At 41.8% G+C, this 22676-nt stretch overlaps 1 protein-coding gene across 1 annotated transcript in view; it reads right to left on the bottom strand.

The window, feature by feature from the left end:
- DOCK5 (dedicator of cytokinesis 5) overlaps window positions 1-22676 on the bottom strand; it is a 230297-nt gene that overhangs the window by 99844 nt on the left and 107777 nt on the right. Inside the window, exons 7-12 of the mRNA XM_043988287.1 lie at window positions 21558-21693; window positions 20887-21044; window positions 19380-19461; window positions 16180-16309; window positions 14041-14113; window positions 10926-11068 (exon numbers count right to left, since the gene is read on the bottom strand). Coding sequence (XP_043844222.1) covers window positions 10926-11068; window positions 14041-14113; window positions 16180-16309; window positions 19380-19461; window positions 20887-21044; window positions 21558-21693 — 722 coding nt within the window. The remainder of the gene's footprint in view (window positions 1-10925; window positions 11069-14040; window positions 14114-16179; window positions 16310-19379; window positions 19462-20886; window positions 21045-21557; window positions 21694-22676) is intronic.

Below are 22676 nucleotides of genomic sequence, written 5' to 3'. Positions count from 1 at the left end.
ATTTAGAACATTTTAAAGCCTAAAATTCTAGCTGTGATGTTTAAAATCTAATGTGTGGTCACCTCACCTGACTCCAGTGTGGGGGAGAAATTAGCTAAGATTTACTGATCAATTCAGCAAGAGTTTAGGCTTTTAAATATTTATTAAAGTGTATTATAAGTTAGCAAAGAGAGTGAGAGAGGAAAAGCCTCTTTCACCTAGCTATCTAAGAGAGGAAAAAAAAATGCCTCCCACCAATAGCCGGTTCTTAAACCAAAAGACCCCGATTCTTCTGCCAATTTTCCCAGATGCCCTCTGTGAAAAAGGAAGCAGGGCCATCCACACACACAGCTCCAAGCTAATTGGCTAGTAACTTTGATTGACACGACCCACAGGTGGCAGGCACAACTTCTTGACACCAATCCGACCTTCAAACCCCCAGAAAGGTCACTTCCAGATGCCCAAGTCACATGTTTTCTTTTCAGGCCTGATTCTCACAATGTCCCTCTCAGCAGGGGGTGTGGTTCCAATTCTCACATTTTTCATGTGACTGTGGATAGCTTCTTCTGAAAACTGCCTGTTCATATTTTTTGACCATTTATCAACTAAGGAATGGTTCCCATTTTTATTAATTTGGCCCGGCTCCCTATATATTTGAGAAATTTGCTGTAAAACCCAGTTTCCTGTTTTCCTTTCTAATTTTAGCTGCAATCATTTTGTTTGTGCAAAAACTTTAATTTTTAATTTTATATAATCAAAATTATCTATTTTATTTCTCATAATCTTCTCTATTTCTTGTTTGGTCATAGCTCTTCCCTTATCCATAAGTCTGATAGGTACATTTTCCCATGTTCTGCAAATTTACTTAATTTATTACCTTTTATGTCCAAATTACTTATCCATTTCGACCTTATCTTGGTAAACACTGTGAGATGTTGTTCTATGCCTAGTTTCTGCCAAACTGCTTTCCAGTTTTCCAACCAATTTTTGTCATATAGTCAGTTCTTACCCCAAAAGCTTAGATGTCTACTATGGTCACTTACTATTATTTATTGTGCACCCAATCTATCCCACTGATTCACCACTCTATTTCTTTGCCAAGACCAGAATATGTTGATGATTACTACTTTGCAGTATAGTAGGGCAGCTAGGTGACACAGTGGATAGAGCACCAAACCTGGAGTTAGGAGAACTTGAGTCCAAATCTGGCCTCTGACACTTACTAGCTATGTGACCCTAGGGAAGTTGCTTAACACTCTTTGCCTCAGTTTTCTTATCTGTAAAAGGAGAAGGGGGGGCAGCTAGGTGGCACAGTGGATAAAGTACCGGCCCTGGATTCAGGAGGACCCGAGTTCAAATCCAGCCTCAGACACTTGACACTTACTAGCTGTGTGACCCTGGGCAAGTCACTTAACCCCCATTGCCCCACCAAAAAACCTCCCAAAGATACAAAACAAAACCAAAAAAAGGAGAAGGGAATGGCTAATTACTTCAGTATCTTTGCCAGAAAAACTCCAAGTGGGATCACAAAGAGTCAGAAATGACTAAAACAACTGAAAAACAAAAAATAACAACAATATAGTTTGAAATCTAGGATGGCTAGGTTGCCTTCCTTAACATTATTTCGTCATTGATTCCCTTGATTCTTGACCTTTTGTTCTTCCAAATGAATCTTATTACAATTTTTTTTCTAGCTCTACAAAACAATTATTTGGTAGTTTGGCATGGGACTGAATACATAAATTAATTTAGGTAGGATTGTCATTTTTTATTATATTGGCTTGGCCAACTCATGGAAAATTAATATTTTTCCAGTTCTTTAAATTTGTCTTTATTTGTGTGAAAAGTGTTTTGTATTTGTGTTCATATAATCCCTGGGTTTTTCATAGCAGGTAGACTCTCAGTTATTTTATATTATCTGCAACTATTTTAAATTTAATTTCTCTTTCTATCTTTTGCTGTTGTAATTTATTGGTCATATGTAGAAATTCTGATGATTTATATGGGTTTCTTTTATATCCTGCAACTTTGCTGAAGTTAATTGTTTCAGCTACTATTTTAGTTGATTCTCTAGAGTTTTCTAAGTATGCCATTTGTGGGGACCAATTTTTAATTGTGGAGTGTTAGCTAAGCAGCTCGTTGTAATTTTGGGGCAAGGAAGGAGACCGGCAGCCTCCCTCAAACAGAACAGGATTTATTTTAACAAGAACAAACTTAAAAAACAACAACACATAAACAGAACCAGTAGGATCAAGGGAAAGGAAATAAAATGGGGAAAGGGAAATTATACAACCTGAAAAAATACCACCACCCAGGAATCAGCTAAGAATACACAGCAGAGCTCCTGTTGCCTTCCAGCTTCCAGCTTCCAGCTAGAATGGCGAATTCTCCTCCCTATTCCCAGAAAACCCCACACAGCCCCCAGCCAATTGACTGGCCACTCTGACAGTCACATGACTGCTCTCACTAGGCTTCCAATCATAATTTTGCCAGGCCCATGTAGGCATTGTGGTGATGACATGAGGTGCCAGCACCATGGCAATGGCTACAACCAGTGGGTGGAGCACCATACAGTTTGCAGAGCCCCAGGCCAGTGCGTGCCAAGGCACAAAAACCTCAAATAACAATTAATTCTTTACACATTATATTATCTGCAAAGAATGATGGTTTTACTTCCTCATTGCTTATTTTTATTCCTTCAATGTCTTTTCCTTGTCTTATTGTCATAGGTAGCATTTTTGTATAATACTGAATAACAGTGATGATAACAGACATCTTGTTTCACTTCTGATCTTATTGGGAAGGTTTCAAGTTTATCCCCATAACAGATAATGCTTGTTCTTGGTGTTAGATATATGCAGCTTATCATTTTTAAGAAGGGCTCCATTGATTCCTGTACTTTCTAGTATTTTGTTTTGGTTTTTGTTTTGCAGGGCAATGAGAGTTAAGTGATTTGCCCAGGGTCACACAACTAATAAGTGTCAAGTGTCTGAGGCTGGATTTTAACTGAGGTCCTCCTGAGTCCAGGGCTGGTACTTTATACATTGAATCACCTAGTTCCCTTGACTTTCTAATATTTTTTTAATAGGAATGGGTCTTGTATTTTGTCAAGACTTTTTCTGCATCTATTGATAAAATCATGATTTTTGTTACTGTTGTTATTGATAGGGTAAATTATGCTGATAAGTTTTCCTAATACTGAACCAGCTCTGCATTCTTCATATAAATCCTACCTGGTCATAGCTATGATCTTTGTGATATATTTCTTAAATCTTCTTGCTAGCATTTTATTTAAAATTTTTATATTCATATTTAGTAAGGAAATTGATCTATAGTTTTCTTTCTGTTTTTGCTTTTCCTGGTTTAGTTATCAAAACTGTATTTGTGTCATTAAAGGAATTTGGCAGGTCTTTAAAATTATTCCTTTTTATTTTTATTTTTAAAATTTATATTTTATTTTAAAGTTTTTTCCCAATTACATGCAAAGATAGTTTTCAATGTTCATTTTTGTAAGATTTTGAGTTCCAATTTTTTCCCCTCTTTCTCTTCCCTCTCCCCTCCCCAAGACAGCAAGCAATATGATAGAGGTTATACATTACAGTCAGGTTAAACATATTTCCACATTAGTTATATTGTCAGAAGAATCAGCAAATAAGGGAAAAACCACAAGAAGAAGACACAAATGAAAACCACCACCACCAAAAGTTAAAATAGTATGCTTCAATCTGCATTTAAATTCCATAGTTCTTTTTCTGGAGAGCCCTTTCTATGATGAGTCTTTTGGCATTGTCTTGGATCACTGTATTGCTGAGAAGAGCTAAGCCTATCACAGTTGATCATCACACAATGTTGCTGCTACTGTGTACAATGTTCCCTTGGTTCTTCTCAGTTCACTCAGCACAAGTTCATGTAAGTCTTTCCAGATTTTTTCTGAAATCTGCCTGCTCAAGCACAACTTGTTCAGCTATTCTCCAACTGATGGGCATCCCCTCCAATTTCCACTTCTTTGCCACCACAAAAAGAGCAGCTATAAATATTTTTGTGCATGTGGGTCCTTTTCCTTTTTTATGATCTCTTTGGAATATAGACCTAATAGTGGGATTGATGTGTCAAAGGCTATGCACAGTTTTATAGCCATTTGGGTATAGTTCTAAATTGCTCTCCAGAATGGTTGGATCAGTTCACAACTCCACCAACAATGCATTAGTGTTCCAATTTTCCCACATCTCCAAAACTTATCATTTTACATTTTTGTCATATTAGCCAATCTGATATGTGTGAGGTGGTACCTCAGAGTAATTTTAATTCATATTTTTCTAATCAATAGTGATTGAGAATATTTTTCATATGGATGTTGATAGCTTTAATTTCTTCATCTGAAAACTGCCTATTCATATCCTTTGACTTATTCTCAATTGAAAAATGACTTGTATTCTTATAAATTTGATTAAGTTCTCTGAATATTTTAGAAATAAGCCTTTATCAGAAACACTGGGTATAAAAATTGTTTCCCAGCTTTCTCCTTTCCTTCTAATCTTGGTTGCATTGGTTTTGTTTATGCAACACCTTTTTAATTTAAGGTAATTAAAATTATCTATTTTGCATTTCATAATGTTCTCTGTATCATCATTGGTTATATTCTTCCCTTCTCCATAGATAGATTTGAGAGGTAAACTATTCTCTCCTCTTCTAATTTGCCTATGGTATTACCCTTTTTGTCTAAATCATGTATCCATTTTGACCTTACTTTGGTATATGGTATAAGATATTGGTTTATACCTAGTTTCTGCCATACTATTTTCCAGTTTTCCCAGCAGTTTTTGTCAAATAGTGAGTTTTTATTCCAGAAGCTGGAGTCTTTAAGTGGATCGTTTTTCAAATGTTTGGCAGAATTTGTAAATTGGTCCTAGTCCTAGTTTTGGATATTTTTTCTTAGGAAGCTCATTGTTGCCTCATTCAATTTCTTTTTCTAAAGTAAGGTGAAGTATTCTATTTCCTCTTCTGTTAACCTGTGGTGTTTATATTTTAATAAATATTCATCTATTTCCCTTAGATTGTCAGTTTTGTTGGCATACAATTGAACAAAATGACTCCTGATAATTTCTTTAATTTAATTTTCATTGGTGGTGCAATAATTCTTTTCATTTTTTGGTTCTAGTAGTAATTTAGGCTTTCTTCTTTCTTTTTAAGTTAAATTAACCAATGGTTTATCTATTTTATTGTGGGCTTTTGGGGAGGATTAATTTGATCTTTTTCTAGTTTTAGTTGCATGCCCAATTCATTGATATACACATTTAGAGACATAAATTTTCCCCAAAACACTGCTTTGGCTGCATCCCACAAATTTTTGGAATGCTGTCTCATTGCTATCAGTTTCTTTAATGAAATTATTGATTCTATGATTTGTTCTTTGCAGTACTCATTCTTTAGGATTAGATTTTCAAATTTCCAATTAGCTTTTAATCTATGCCCCAATGATCCTTTATTAAATGTAATTTTTATTGCATTATGGTCTGGAAAGGGTGTGTTTAGTATTTCTTTTCTGCAGCACTTTTGCATTAGGTTGTGTTTTTTATGTCCTAATACACGGTCAATTTTTGTTAAGGTATTATGTACAATGAGAAAAAGGTACACTTTTTTCTATTCCCACTGTTTTCTCCAGTGGTCTGTCATATTTATTTTTTCTAAGATTCTACTAATCTCCTTGATTTCTGTCTTATTTATTTTGTTAGAATTATATAGATTTGAGAGGGACAATTTGAGGTTTCCTACTAGGATGATTTTACTGTTTATTTTTGCCTGTAATTCATTTAACTTTTTCCTTTAAGAATTTGGATGGGGCAGTTAGGTGGCACAGTGGATAGAACACTGGCCCTGGATTCAGGAGGACCTGAGTTCAAATCCAGCCTCAGACACTTAACACTTACTAGCTGTGTGACTCTGGGCAAGTCACTTAACCCCAGTTGCCTCACCAAAAAAGAGAGAGAGAGAGAGAGAGAGAGAGAGAGAGAGAGAGAGAGAGAGAGAGAATTTGCATGCTATACCATTTGATGCACATGTTTAGTTTTAACATTACTTAATTGTCTATGGTTTCTTTTAGCAAGATGTAGTTTCCTTTCTTATTCCTTTTAATTAGGTCTACTTTTTGCTTTTGCTTTCTCTGAGATCATGATTACTACACTTGCCTTTTTTACTTCATCTGAAGCATAATAGATTCTGCTCAATGTCCTTATTTTAATTCTATGTGAGTTTCTCTGTTTCAAATGTGTTTCTCATAAACAATATATTTTTTCATTCTAGTTTCTAATCTATTCTGCTATCTAGTTCCATTTTGTGTGTGAGTTCATTTCAAAGACATTCATAATTATGATTACTAATTGCACACTTCCCTCTACCCTATTTTCTTCTTTTTATCCTTTTCTCTATTTATCCTCTCCCTTGTCTAAAGTCTATTTTTCTTCTTTTATCAGAAACCTCTGCCTTTTCTCTGATCCCTAAATCCCTAAAGGGTATGATAGATTTCTATTACCAATTGAGTATGTGTATATATTTTCCCTCTTTGAACCAATTTAGATTGAAGTTCAAGTATTACCCACTTCCGCCTCCATTTCCCAAAGCACTATAAATTTTCTTCCTTGCATACCTCTTTTATGGGAGATAATTTCCCTTATTCTTCCTCTCCCTTCCCCCTTTCCCCAGGACATCCCTCTTTCTCATCTATCCATTTTTTTAACATCATTCCAACATAAATGACTCACTCCCACACCTAAATTTTATGTAAAATTCTTCTAACTGCCCTAACAATGACAACATTTTTAGGAGATATGATGTATAGAAAGGTTAAACAATTTAACCTTGTTGAGTTTTTTATGATTTCTCTTTCATGTTTAAATTTTTTTTTTTGGTGAGGCAATTAGGGTTAAGTGACTTGCCCAGGGTCACACAGCTAGTAATTGTTAAGTGTCTGAGGCCAGATTTGAACTCAGGTACTCCTGAATCCAGGGCCGGTGCTTTATCCACTGCGCCACCTAGCCGCCCCTTCATGTTTAAATTTTTATGCTTCTTTTGAGTCTTGAAAATAAAATTTTTCTACTCAGCTCTGATCTTTTCATCTTTCAGCTCTGATCTATTTCATTAAATACTCCTTTTTTTTCTTTTGAAGGATTATATTCAGTTTTTCAGAGCAAGTTATTCTTGGTTGTAATCCCAAATCTTTTGCTTTCTGGAATATCATATTCCAAGCCCTCCGTTCCTTTAATGTGGTAGTTACTAAATCTTGTGTTAACCTTATTGTGGCTCCATGGTATTGGAATGGTTTCTTTCTGGCTCTTGAAGTATTTTCTCTCTGACCTGGGAGTTCTGGAATTTGACTATAATATTCCCAGGAGTTTTCATTTTGGGATCTTTTTTAGGTGATGATTGGTAGATTCTTTCAATTTCTATTTTATCCTCTGGTTCTAAGATATCAAAGCAGTTTTCCTTGGTAATTTATTGAAATATGATGTCAAAAATCTTTGATCATCTCTCCTCAATCTATTTTCCAAGTCAGTTTCCCCCCCTATATTTCACATTTTCTTTTTTCCCCATTTCTTTGTCTTTATTATTTCTTGAAGTCTCATGGAGTCATTAGCTTCACCTGCCCAATTCTAATTTTTAAGGTATTATTTTCTTCAGTAAGCTTTTCTGTCTCTTTTCCCATTTGGTCAATTCTGGTCTTTAAAGTGTTATTTTCTTCAGTGTTTTTTTATGCTTCTTTGACCAATTGAATGTTCCCCTCACAATCTCTGGCTTGAGAGTGCTAAAGCTTCTGCTGCTTCTGTCACCACCAACTAGTCCCATGTGGACTCTAGGCTAGCCTCCTTACCCATTTCACAAATCTCTCTTTCTGACCTCCTATGTTGTCTTGGAATGGAATAATGTCTCACTCTGACCTTTTCTTGACTCTGCCACTCCAGTATTCAATTTGAAGCATTATTTTAAAGTTCCTTGGAGGGGAATGTTAGGAGAGTTCAGCTGAATGCTTTCTCTACTCTGCCATCTTGGCTCCCTCAAATTAACTTTTTTTTTTTAAATCTAGTTGGAGGTCGAGAGACCTTGGGAAGAAATCTACTTGGGACACAATATTTGGACAGTAAAGCCCAAATCCCAAAGTCACAGAGTTTTTGTTGGTAGAGTATACCTCCAGAGGTTGCTTTTGGGAAGGATGCATCCAGTAAAGGGAGCAGGACAGGGCTGGATAGAAAATGAGCTCACCTGGAGTTAAGGAAGCTTCCTATTTTATGGGTGGCTAGGTGGAGCAGTGGAAAAAGCACTGGCCTTGGATTCAGGAGGACCTGAATTCAAATCCAGCCTCAGACACTTGACACTTACTAGCTGTGTGACCCTGTGCAAGTCACTTAACCTTCATTGCTCCTAAAAAAAAGTGATTCTTACTAACTAGATGCTAAATTCAGTGGTTTCAACTTTTTGTAGGTATTGCAAGTGCTCTAAATTTTGGTGCCCTGCAGCAAAGCTTCAGTTACCTCACCCTTGTTATGGCTGTTTCCAGACCAGTATTTCACCTTCCAACATGGGAGATCACTCTTCCCTCCTGTCTTACAGTCTCCATGAGTTTGCGTGGTAAAACATTGTGGACAACATTGGACTTGGAGTTAGAAAGATTGGGTTCAAATCCTTCCTGGGACATTAGTTATGCTATACAAAGAAAATCACTTAATAATCTCTAGACCTCAGTTTCTACATTAGTTTTTTTTTTTTTTTTTGGACTGCTCATCACCCTGCTGATTCCACCGGGATCTTTTTCAGAATAACTGTTGTTTAATTCTGCCTCTTCCTATTTATATTTGGGAAGTTAATTTTATTATAAACTTTAAAATACAAGATCAATCCATTTATCTTATGCCTGCCCTCATTTTGAGCATATCAATGACCCCTATTCCTCTCACCTGTTGGGGACAGTCAAGGATCAATCCCCTTTGTGAGGAAATAAGGGGATTTGGCAGATACTCAAAGGATCACCTGGAGATTAATCTAAACTGATTGAATTAAGTGAGAGTGATTGACTTTGCTGATTAGCCTATTTCAAGTTAATTAGATTGTAACCATACCTGGCTGGCCCTTAAGGAGTTATTGTTCTCAGAAGCTAAGGACTTTGAACTCAACATGAGACCATCTTCAACTCCAGTGAACCAATGGGTTTGTATGACGCTAACTAATCCAGCTTGAAGCAGTGTGTAAGGACTGCCTCTTCTCCAGACCTATAAAAAGCTTCCACACTCAGTTTGAGGGGAGTTTGTGATTGAAGCAGGCTCCTGGCAGAGGACCAGACCAGGCTGAAACTCTAGGCTAGATAGGCCTTTTCTTAACTTTCTGAACTCCATGTGAATACCTGGCATGCTTTAATAAATGCTTAATGTCCAAAGACTGGTGCTAAAGCTTCAAATTTAAGACAACCACACATTTAGATTTTAAACATAGGGGGCAGCTAGGTGGTGCAGTGGATAGAGCACCAGCCCTGGATTTAGGAGGATCTGAGTTCAAATCTGGCCTCAGACACTTGATACTTACTAGCTGTGTGACCCTGGGCAAGTCACTTAACCTTTATTGCCCCACAAAAAAAAAAAGATTTTAAACATCACACTTTATTGGCATATGATCCCAGTAATTTGTCAGGTCATTTATTCTCCCCATTGTTTTTCAGGTCAAAACTCTTTCAGAATGATTATAGAACAAGAGACATTTAGTTCAACTCCTACACTTTACATATGAGGAAACTGAGGCACAGAGATTTTTTTCCTTTGGACAAGGGGCCTTGTCCAGGGTCACATAACTAGTAAGTATCTAAGGTGGGATTTGAACCCTGGTCTTTCTGACTTCATATACAAGTAGCCATTCTAGTACATTATCCCTCAGGTATTGGAGAGATGGTCTTTGAGACCTGTAGTGGCCCCCAAAATGTGTCACCTTGTGGTCAATCTGGTAATGAGTCTCTCCAAGCATAGCTAGAAGGGGCTTTGGAGAACCCATAGAGAGGCACCTTTCTATTTCAGTAGGAACTCCTGGGATGGGAGCCAATGGCATATCCTTCAAGAAGCCAGGGTCATTTCCAAGCCAGGAAGAGAACAAGTGTAGTGGAAATCCAGTAATTGAGATGTTGCTATCCATGAATCCAGTTCTCACTTTGAAACCTGGACTTCCTGTGTGATCCTTGGCAAGTTTCCTTACCTACAAAATGAGGACTTCGGAATAGATGACCCCTGAGGTCACTTCTACCTCCATATCTAAGATTCTAGAATTCTTTTCCATATTTCCACAGAGGTACCACTGAGGAAGCAGAAACACAAGGACCAAGATTATGCTGTAAGAGTGATGCTTATGTGATGACCTTGAGTAAGTTACTAAAACCTCAAGAGCCTCAGTTTCCTCATCTGTAAAAAAGAGAAGTTGGACTAGATGGATTCTGGGCTCCCTTCCAGCCTGAATTCTGCAGTATAGTGGCCTGAACAAAGTGAGTCACAAGTTCAGTGGTTCTCCAAATGCACTCTTGGGAGTCCCCAAGAACTGCTGAAGTGGATTGGTGAGGTCATGATAATACTAAGATATTAAATTTCTAACCTAATAAATATCACTAGCTATAAACCACAAACAAAAGCTAAAGAGCTTTTTTTTAAAGGGGTCCTCAATAATTCTTAAGCACATAAAAGAGCATTAAGGAAGTTTTAAGTTCATTCTTGGTAGTGAGGGGTTTTTAACTATAAATGAAATCTCATTTTTCACTGGGTGGTTGCTAAGACATGGGTCGTCATTGTGCTGTATAGTTTACATTTTGACCAAAAAGCCAACATAATGGAAAGCAAGTAGTCCAAGGGTCCATCTCTGAGAACATCATCCACTTCCCCCGGATCCTCTGTCCACCCCACCCTGCCCAGTCTCCTTCACTGTGGTACCTTGTCCTTTATGATTCACTTCCTTGGCTGCAATCACTTTATTTAGGACCGATGTGAGGGGTTCATTCTCCCCAATCACATTGGAGGTTATCAGGGGTGACATGATAAGTTGCCTCTGTCGGATGTAGGTTTCCATAGCAATCCTGAGAAAGAGAACAACAGGGAAGGGAAGAAGTAAGGAAAGAATGAATCTAAAATCCAACCTGACCCAGACCTAGTCCTCCTGGGAACTTCTGGAAACACCAATGTGGTCACACCCACTCTCCCCAACCAAGGATGGTCATCTTCTTGTTATTTCTTTAACCCTTATGCACTCCCACCCCTTGGGGGCCAATTTTGCAGAATTAGCTGTTCTTTGCAATAATGCAGTACCTCCAGCCAGAAGCAGAAGTTTTCCTGAGCTCAGAAAAGCAAAGAATGCTGGTAGTGGGTGTGACCTTAGCCCACAGAACACAGACCATTAGAGCTAGGCCTGTGTGTACCAGTGTGTAGCTTAGGGGGAAATATTGGGGAATAAGTTCAGAATATCAGAGTTGGGAGGGACCTTAGAACAGACACAGAAATTCATTACTCGGAGAGACCAAAAAAAGAATATAGAAAATGTGAGCCAAGAGTCAGCCAATAAGCATTCATGAATAAGCCTCTACTATATTTCAGGCACTGGGATAAATGCTAAGAATACAAAAAGAGACCAAAAATGCTCCCTGCCCTCAGGGAGCTTACAATCCAATGGGGAAGACAAGGAGCACACAACTCTGCACAAACTAGCCACAGAGAGGAATAAATAGGAGAGAATGAACAGAGGGAAGGCACTAGAATGGAGGAGAGACATTAAAATATAGAATGTCAGATACCAAAGGAATCTCAGCACAAAGAATGTTAAGGCTAAGAGCGACCCTAAGGATGAGAATGTCAGAAGCAGAGGATGAGCTGTCTGTGTTAGAAGGGACCTTACAGAGAATATCAGAGGTGAGAACAAGGGAACATACTAAGTTCATTTGGTGGATGAGGAAGGCGACCATGGAGGAGTTAAGGGATTTGTCCATGGTCAAGTCAACAAGCCTGACCAGAGCTCACGATGAGCTTCACAGCGTGCTTCGCAATAGGGAAATCGAAGAAAGGCAAACCCAGTCCCAGCCAGTCTGGGCCTGAAGCGCAAACCACCTGCATCTGAATTTCATATTCCATCCCTTATACCACCTCTAGGGCCATCCAACTTGGATGAAAAAGGAAGCTACACTTACTAGCTGTGTGACCCTGGGCAAGTCACTTAACCCCAATTGCCTCACCCCTCCCCCCAAAAAAAGAAAAGAAAAGAAAAGAAAAGAAAAGAAAAGAAAAGAAAAGAAAAGAAAAGAAAAGAAAAGAAAAGAAAAGAAAAGAAAAGAAAAGAAAAGAAAAGAAAAGAAAAGAAAAGAAAAAGGAAGCCAGAACATCAAACCTGGGAAGGATCTTAGGACCCAGAATGCTACATTGGATGGGACCTTAGAATACAACCTATCAAAGCTAGAGAAATCTTAGAACACTGACTAGCAGAACTGAGAGAGAACTAGAACATAGAATGTCAGAGCTATAGTAATCTTAGAACATAGAATGTCTATGCTTGGGATGGTCATGGAAGATGATGCGGAGGCACCCCCTCCCCCCATTTTACAAATAGGGAAACTGAATCTCAGAGCATCAAAGGGACTTGTCCAAGGTCAGCCAGCTAGGAAATGACAGATAACTGTGAGCTCTCTTGAGTTTGCAATCACTGTTCTCAGATTCCCTCATCCCTGTCATGACAACCTCAACCCTCTTTCCTGCATCAGCTGTTACAATTGGGAACAGGACATCAACACAGCTGGAACAGCCTGCAAGCAGGCTTCACTTTAATTATCCCATCAGGGTGAAGAAATGCCCCTCCCCCAATCGGCCCTGCCTGGCCCATCAGCCCAATATGCTTCGACAGCCCCTGGCCTCTGCGCTGGAGGCTTTGTTCTCCAGCCACCAGCCATGCCAACTTTCTTTGCAGGGCTCAAAGCTGAGGTCTGACAACAGGAGAAGAAACAAACTACAGGGTATTCACAAAAAAGTGCTGCCATCTCAACCGTGCCCAGAGAACAAGGCCTTTTCAAAGCTTCCAGGGGCTGGCAGAAGACACCGAGAGACCCCTCTCACAGGCTGGCATACTGTATGGCTTTTGTGGTCTGTTTGGAAGGCCGCTGCCAAAAATGTCAGTGGGTTAAATGCCAGAGACTGCAATTTGCCTGGTGACCAATTTGCAGTGGCCGCTGGGAGCAGGGTGAGCAATAATCAGATTAGGGCCGAGTTCCCCAGAAACTCAATGACTGCATTATGACACGGAGGAGAAAGTCCTCACCATGGGAGAATGGCTGGCTCAGACACCAAGCGGGCGGAAAAAAACAACAGCGAGGCAAAGGGATCACGGAGGGCATTGTTCTCCTGCTGCAGAGGATGAAAGCCAGTCCCCGAAAAAGAGTCACTCTCAGAAATGAGACTTGGAAGGGACTCTTGAGGTCACTCAACACAACCCCCTCCCCCTAGAGGCTCCACAGAAAGCTTGGGCTGAGCCCAAAGTCATCCAGGTAGCAAGAAACTGAGCCAGGAGGTAGCATTCTGAACCCAAATCCATGATTCAGTTCCATTCAACAAATGTTTGTTAAATGCTACTACCTGCAGGGTGTGGGGCCCTGGGGATTCAGCCAGGAGGGAAATTCTACTGGGAGGGAAATGGCATCCCCCGTGCACCGGTAAGTAAGCATAAAATACAGAAAGAAGGCAAAGAGTTCTGGCTCTAGAACTTTGGTGCCAAAGCAAAACCAAGGAATTCCAAATAAATTAGAGGCAGCTTAGGTGGGTAGAGCACTGGGCCTAGATCAGTGCCTGGAATGTGGCTGATTGAAACTGAGACCTCTTGACTTGAAGCCCAGAGTGGCTCTGAGGTCCTTCCAACTCTAAGACTTTGTGTTTCTCTGGGTGACGCTTCCTATCTGTGTCCTGGCCAGACTAAGGGCTGCCTACCTTCATGGAGGGAGCACCAGCCGTGCTGGCTCAATGACTGAAGGGCTAAGACAGGGCCCAAGTCGGCCGGGAGCTGCGCCAAGGTACTTACTGCTGAAATGGAATGAAATGTTGTTTTTCTTCGTCATCAACCTTCCCATGTATGATATCGGTAATGTCCATCACTAAGAGAGAGATAAGGGCAATTAACGAGACGAATTGCTTCATGTCACCATTAATTACTGTGGAAAATGATCTCATCCCTTCCCTCGGCCCTCCCTGCAAACACACAACACCGGAAAGGAAAGATACTTGGCTTCAAGTATTTTCCTCTTCTTTCATTAGTAATGGGATTTCTAGCCATATTACACAGTCAAGGATGGGCCAAGCCCTTGGTCACTGCTTCAGAGAAGCAGCTGGGTGTTGTGGTGTACAGAATACTGAACCAGGAATCAGGAAGATCCGAGTTCAAATCTGACTTCAGATACTTACTAGCTATATGATCCTGGACAAGTCAATTAACTTTATTTGCCTCATTTTCCTCATCTCTAAAATGGGGATAACACCTAACCTCTTGGGATTGTTAGGATAAAATGAGTTATTTATAAAGCAAACTTTAAAGTGATACCACATACTATCATCGTTATCAATGATGCTAGAAGTGCAAACCTTTCAATGACTTGGTATCAGAAGTTGGGTGGAGCTTCACAGAGTCATAGAATAATTGAAATGGAAGGGAAACGTATCTTGGTCTTGACCTCTGATTCCATTAGTATAAGGAGCTCCCTCTGACAACACAAATCGACCCTGATCAGCGATGTAGAGCCTTAGAGATGCTTGGCCCAGGGTCCCAAAGACGCTACGTGTCACAAGCAGGACCGAAACCCAAAGTGCCTTCCTCTGAGGTCATCTCTATGGACTAGACTCTCTGCTTCTCACACTATGATGCTCCACAAAGGGAGCTCGGCGGTCGCCTCCCCCGTACACTCCTCAACAAGATCTCACGGTAGACTTAGAGCTGGAAGGAACTTCAAAAGCCCTCGAGTCCAACAGCCTTGATCTTACAGATGAGGAAATCGAGGCCCAGGGAAGCGAAGTGTCTTGTCCAAGGTCACCCAGGTAAAAGAGGCCGTGGCGAGATTGGAAATAGAAGAGTGAGAGAAGGTCCCGTAGCCAGTAAGCGCAAACACAATTTTACACAGAGGGCTTTTCAGGGGCCATACTGAATGCCCCCACCATGACACCGCCATTTTCTTGGCAGCCTAATCTTACTCCGCAGCAGACTGCAGACATCCTGACGCATTCACTCCATCTCCCACCAGCGTGTGCTCTCGCGGAATGCTTGTGTGAGTCCAGATGCCTGATCACAATGAACAATGGGAACAAGCGCTTGTGGCTGGATCTGTGCGTGACTAGGACAATGGAGCAGCATCTGTCCCTAAAGTTCTAGGAGAGCTAAGTTTGGAAATCCTCATCAATGTGAGGTGGGTGCCAGGTGAGGTGGCTTTTGGATATAGCATCTCATCTTATAAGCCATAAGAAATAATGCACCTGGGAGCTGTATCCATAGAGAAATCTATCATCAATGAGAGTTGATTAATGAAATCAGAGTGTTCTCTGATCAGCAAAATCTGATGCCGACATTGATGAAATCAGAGCTTCTTAAAGTGTAGAAATGTGTTGAAAATCTCCTAAATAGAACATGTGTGTGTCTAATTTATACACATACCACACACATGACTTATGCACATGCATATAGATTTCCATATACACAGGTGTGTACATATATTTCCATGACATATATGCATGTGTTTCTGCAAATATATCTGCATGTATTTTCATGTGTGCATGCACGTGTGTTTCCATGTATGGGAGCATGTGTATAGCATTTCAAGACTGTGTGTGTGTATGTGTGTGTGTGTGTGTGTGTGTGTGTGTGTGTGTGTGTGTGTGTGATTTTGAAACAATCAATGCTCATTGAAGACTTCTAGTGATTGATTCCAGGTGAGGAAATTGAGTTCAGAGAGTTGGGTTGACCTACCCAAAGTCCAGCTGACTATTATTTATATTAACTAAGATCAAGGCACTAGATAATTGAAGAGTTAAACCATTAACATGCATTCATTCAGTGATTACTAGGTAGAAAGGATTCATCCAGCACCTTGATCTTAGGTTGTGTAAAGAGCAGTCACCTAGACCTCGGGCAGTTTCAGCCACTTCTGTCTCCTCCTCCCAGCACCCATCTTCATACCTGCCACCCCAAAAGGCCTCCGGAGGCCACAGGTATGCTTCTTTCCCTCCTTCAGCTCCATGTGGCCCACACGGATGATCTGGCACACGAGGCTGATCTTGGGCCGGATGAGGTCGCTGCTGCTGAGATCCTGGGGGGACAGAGGACAGCTGTGTCAGGGCAGGAGGGGCGGGGGTGTCCAGAAAGCTCTGCTTTCTGTTCTGTTCCTTCCTCTCCCCCAAGGACCCTGCTAAGGAGCACAGCAATCATGTGCTCATCTCATTTCCCTAGCCCTCATTTTCCTCATCTGTTTATTGAGGGGGATGGACTCCATGCTCCCCAAGGTCCCTTCAGGATCCGGAGCTGTGAACCTGTGAAAGCCTCTCGGCCTCCTTGAGATGTACCAGAGACCCTCTGAGGCCCCTTCCAGCTCCAGAACTGGGTTCCTTCGCTCATGTTCTCGCTTTGGACGCTGTCTCTCTCCATGGTACGTGGCTGCCTCTGCTGCTGAACTGAAATGAATGGCTTCTTCCTCTCCCACTCCTCCCCACACATACCCAAGAATTCGAGAATGGAGAGCTTTGTACACAGGAATAAGAAGAATCCCCACCCCTACTCATTACTACTTCTCTTTACTATGCCAATTCACAAAACAAATATCACCAGAAGGCAAAACAACTGATCCTCCTTAATCTGAGGAAACCCGAGTCTAGGGAGATGCAGTTATCAGGATGCCCACCGGCCCATCACAGGGGCCCAAAGGTGCCCCCTCAGCAAGGGACGTATGTCACAGCCACCCTGAGGCATTCTCCCCTCATTATTTTACCTGGCTTGGTTTTAGTTTTATTTTATCTTATTTTACTTTATTTTATTTTTTGCAGGGCAATGGGGGTTAAGTGACTTGACCAGGGTCAAATGAAAATGGATTTGAAATCAGGTCCTCCTGAATCCAGGGCCGGTGGTTTATCCACTGCACCACCTAGCTGCCCCCTAGTTTTATTTTTTAAGCACAAGAAGGCAACTTGGCCTTGGAAGCAGAAATTCTAGGTTCGGATCCTGGATCTCCCTATTATTTATTATGGTGAATAAAGGTCTTTAATGTGACTAAGCTTCAGAACATTCTCCAAGACTCTAAATGGAGATGAGTCACTCCTCGTAGTTGGCACAAAGCACCAGGGTGCAGGGGTAAAGCGTGCTCTCATCTCTATGACCCCCGAGTGGGCCTTGAAGAAGAATAGGGGGGTACAGGAGTTGGGCAAGGTGAGCTTGACTCCAACACTGGAGGCAGTGTGGCCTAATGGATAGAGAGTTGACCCCAAAGCCAGAAGACCCGGGTTCAAATCCTGTCTAAGACCCATAATAGCTGTGTGATTATAGATAAGTCATAATTCCTTGGGGCCTGAGGAAACTCCAGAAGAGTCTAAGCTTCCGAGAAGCTGAGTGGGTAGAAATAGTTCCCCTTACCAGAGGCACCACAGGCCAGGTCCCTCCCTCTCCCTCAAATACTTGGAGGAGCTGTGTGACCCTGAGCATGCCATTTCTGTCTCTGAGACTTAGGCTTCTCATCAGTAAAATGGGGACAATCAGGCTGATATCACCTGCTAACAGGATGCTTATAAATCAGGAGATTTGCAAAGCTCGAAGCCAAAGATGGGCTGTTTCTTAATATTCTACATTAAGTAAGTAACCTGAAGGACAAATACAGATCACCAAAGGTAGACCCGGGTTGAGAGTGTCAGCATTCATTTCCTGGAGGGTCTGAACCCAATACAAACCAACTTGATCTGGATGTGAAGAAAGAAAAGGGGGTTTCAGAGAAGCCCAGTACAAAGGCCTAGGCAGGTGCTCACTGCTCATGCTTCTTCCCTCTCCATTCCTACTTTAAATTTTAAGGGACATATCTCCAGGAGTCTCTTGAGTTGAGACTAAAAACAGAAGGGTCAGCCGTGTAGTAAAGTACACAGCCAGTGAACCCCACTGGTGTCCAGGAGCTAGAGAGGTAGGAGACCACAGGGATGTAACACTACATACACACTATCTATCAAGTGGATAGTTTTGCTTGACTTTTTTTTATTACAAATGAAGGCACACTGGGTCTGCTACACTCGTCATGTCACACCTGGCTTACTACAATAGCTTGCTGAGGGGTATGCCTGCCTCTGGTCTCTCCCCACTCCAGTCTATCCTCTGTTCAGCCTCTAATATCCCTTTCTAAAGCACAGGTCCAACCGTGATGTCCTTCCCTACTCAATACACTGCAGTGGCTCCCTATGGCCTCTGGGATCCAACACAAAATACTCTGTTTGGCTTTCAAAGCCCTCCATGACCCAGCCCCCTCCTGCCTTTCAGGTCTTCTTATACCTCACTCCTCAGTACATATTCTTGGATCCAGTGACACCATTCTCCTGGCTGTGCCCCAAACCCATCTCTCAGCCCCAGGTATTTTCTCTGGCCGTCTCCCATGCTTGGAATGTTCTCCTCCCCTATTACAACTACTGATCTCCCTGACTTCCTGGAAGCCCTGACCAAAATCCCCTCTACAAGAAGCTTCCCCCAACCCCTCAATTCCAGCGCCTTCCCAATGTTAATTATTTCCTACTTATTCTACAATGAGCTTGTTTGTACATATTTGTTTGCATGTTATCTCTCCCGCTAGATTGTAAGGTCCTTGAGGGCAGGCACTGTCTTTTGCTTCTTTCTACACCCCCAATGCTTAGTACAGTTCCCTGCACATAGTAAGTGCTTTAAAAAAAGTTTATTGATTGAATGGTTGACTGAATAAGGGGAATATTCAGAAATGATTGATACAAAAACAAATAGCAATAATAACTATTTTCAAAAGAAGAAAATGTGAAACTTAAACCTTTCTCCAACTCAAAAATAAATGAATGAAAAGCAGCTAGGTAGGGCAGTGGATAGAGCACCAGACCTGAAGTCAGGAGGACCTGAGTTCAAATCTGGCCTAGCTTGTATGATCCCTGGACAAGTCATCCCCCAATTGCCTCCCAAATAAGTGAATAAATGAAAACTAAGTAAATAAATTGGGAAAGGGAGGAAGGAGAGAAATCAAGTGGTCCATCAGGGGGATGCCACATAGTGAAGTGATGGGAGGATCTGGGCAAAAGTCTCCCAGGAGGCCTGTCATTCCCACCGTGGGAATACATGGAACCCAATGAAAACATAACAAAGGGGGAAACCCAAGAAATCTGGGGGGGACTCACAGTAAAGACAGCCTGAAGGTTATTCAGCTTCTCTATCTCTTTCGGCATTCCGTTGCTGCCCCACCGGATCAGGTAGTTCTCGCTGGCGATGTTAAACAGAGGAATAAAAGACTTGTCATCAGGGAAATATCTGGGAGGGTCCAAACTGTGTGGGCTGGAAGGGGAGGGGGATTGGTAGCTCGGGAGGGGGAGCAGGAAAAATAACCATGTCACCCTTCCTTATTTCCCTAGTCCCTCAGAGAATATATGCTTCTTGAAGGCAGGGGCTGTTTCACTTGTCTTTGTAAGAAAGCAAGGCACAGGAAATTGAGTGTGAGACCAAAGAAGTCACGAAATCCTGGGTTCAAACCTGCCCTCAGATATGTACTAGCTGTGTGACCTTGGGCAAGTCACCTAACCTCTGTTTGGCTCAGTTTTGTCATCTGTAAAGTGGAGACAATAATAGGACCTACCTCCCAGGGTGACTGGGAGGATCAGATGAGATAATGTATGGAAAGAATATTATAAACCTTAAACTTTATAATGTTGGCTATTTTATTACTACTACTACTACTACTACTACTACTACTGTTACTATTTGTAGTAGTAGTCATTGTAATAGCAATAGCAGTAGTATTCTCAGGGCTTAACACAGTGCTGGGCACATAGGACTTTTTATTTTTTTTTTGTGGGACAATGAGAGTTAAGTGACTTGCCCAGGGTCACACAGCTAGTAAGTGTCACATATCTGAGGCTGGATTTGGACTCAGGTCCTCCTGAATTCAGGGCCAGTGGTTTATCCGTTGTGTCACCTCGCTGCCCCTACATAGGACTTTAACAAAAGCTTTTCCCTCTGGGCCCTGTTTCTGATTTTCTGGATTTCAGAACCACATCTCTGCTGCTGCCCAATCCTGGAAGATCTAGCCATCCTTGTGGTTTTTTCAGCTGGAAATAGCTCCCTGCAAGACCTAGCCCTTTTCCCCATTTGGGAGTTCCTTTTGGGGTCTCCATCTTATGGAATGGGCCAGGCCTGCCACACATCAGTTCCCTCTCTGGCCCCTTCCTCATTTTCTGGATTTCAAAACCATCTGCCCCTGCTCTTGGGTGTGGTCTTCCCTCATTAGACTGTAAGAACTCCCTCCCTCCCTCCTTCCTTCCTTCCTTCCTTCCTTCCCTCCCTCTCTTCCTTCCTTCCTTCCCTCCCTCTCTTCCTTCCTTCCTTCCCTCCCTCTCTTCTTTCCTTCCTTCCTTCCTTCCTTCCTTCCTTCCTTCCTTCCTTCCTTCCTTCCTTCCTTCCTTCCTTCCTTCCTTCCTTCCTTCCTTCCTTCCTTCCTTCCCCCCTTCCTTGCTTCCTTCCTATAATTTAGTAATAATCAGTGTGGGGGCCTAGCCATTTGTTGTCCAAACCACTGTTCTTTTATCTAGAATTACTTTTCAAGTTTCCCTCAGGAAGAAGTCGGAGTAAGCCCATTGGATTTTGGCGTGGTGTGCAGGGTGCTTTAGAAGGGGCTTCAGACACTCAAGTTACCTGATGAATCTGGACTGATCTGGGTCGTAGAGGGCCATAAGCAGCTCAGCGTCCTCCCCAATATTGCAGACAAAGTTCTTGAAGTTGACATAGAGGCAGTATGTGTGCATTGTGTTGAAGATTGACTGACCCCGCAAGTCCAGATTCTGAAGGATGGACTGAGAGCAGAAGAAAAGAGAGAAGATGAGTCTAGGAAGGAAGGCTTGGGTTCAAATCCTTCCCCAGATACTTCTTAGCTGGGTGACTGAACTCCTCTTGAAAAAGGGGAAAAGGATGCCTGTTTCTCCCACTTCCTTAGCAAATAGTGGACAGGTGTTTGTCAGCCTCAGTTTCCCCATCTGTAAAACAGGGGTGACCACGGCACCTACTTCGCATGATTGTTGTGAGAATGAAATGAGATAATATATGTAAAGGCTTTTCTTTTAAGATCTGTATAAAGGCTGCTTGTAATTATCACACACACATACACACACACACACCCCTTTAATTTACTGATCCAATATCCAATAATAGGACCTATGATTTTGTTATCTGTAGTTGTGTCCTACTGAGCCGCTCAAGATGCAGATGCTGTGAATGGTCTTTTCTTGACCATCTTTGGAACCAACAGTTGACATGCAGAGGAGGAGCCCAAGGAGGGTAGAGCCCCCTCCCCTTCTCAGGGGATGTACCTTTTCTTCTTGGATCCTTTCTTCAATCCGCTGGGAGGCCACTTCATGGGCCCTGAACAGGGCAATCGTGCTGGTCATATCAGGGTCCAAGATGTTTCCATTGTCATCTCGTACCACAAGGTCAAGCCCAAGCATTCTAGAAAGAGATAGAGGGAGAATTGGTGTGGTCAGATGTTCCTGCATGAGAAAGACCCTTCAAAAAAGGGATATCTGTTCAGATGAATCCATGATAGCCAGCCTTGTGGCCGTCACTCAACCAGAAGGGGCGGAGTCCTGACTCAGTAAGGAACCTCAAAGTGTGCTCCCAGTCCTTCCACACATTTTCTGCTAGACTTTGGGCAAAGGGCTTTTATTTCTCCTTGCTTCAGTTTGTGCTTTGAAAGACACGGCCTTTCATACCTTACACGAAACCCACAATTAAAAAAAAAGATGGGAGATTAAAATAATATTTAATCCCAAAGCTAATAGGGAGCCATTGGAATTGAGTCAGTAAAGGAGTGGCAGGATTAGATCTGCAGTCAAGGAAGATCACTTTTACCATTTAGTGGTGGACACAATGGAGTGGAGAAAGACTTGAGCCCAGGCACATCGTTGTTGTTATTGTTGTTCAATTGTTCAGTTGTGTCTGACGTGGACCGTCCGTGGGGTTTTCTGGCAGAGATACTGCAGGGGTGTTTGCCATTTCCTTCTCCAGTGTGTCCCCATTTAACAGATGAGGAACTGAGGCAAGTAGGGAATAAGGAAGAATCCTCTTCAAGAGTTCAAATCTGGCCTCAGGAAATGACTCATCACCACCAACAGCAACTATGACAATATAGGTTAGAGCCCTGGAGCCTGAGCTGGAAAGACCTGGGTTCAGATCCTCCTTCACATATGGAGATAATACCTGTTTTGCCCAGTCTCCAAGGGAATAGCGAACAAAGTTGCAAGTTTGGAATGAAGACAGCATGGATTCCAATCCTACCTTAGTAATTTACTAGGCAGGTCAAGTGGGCCTCTGTTTCCTCCCCCCATAAAATAAGGGGCTCAGAGTCCATGGCCTCTTCTAGCTATCTCTTCTGATCCTTCCTTACTGGGTTATTTCACAATTTTAAAGCACCAAGCATATGTCAAGAGCTA

This window comes from Dromiciops gliroides, chromosome 2 (genome assembly GCF_019393635.1).
Source record: "Dromiciops gliroides isolate mDroGli1 chromosome 2, mDroGli1.pri, whole genome shotgun sequence".
NCBI classification, from domain to species: Eukaryota; Metazoa; Chordata; class Mammalia; order Microbiotheria; family Microbiotheriidae; genus Dromiciops; species Dromiciops gliroides.
This window is presented reverse-complemented; position numbering and strand designations above follow the sequence as displayed.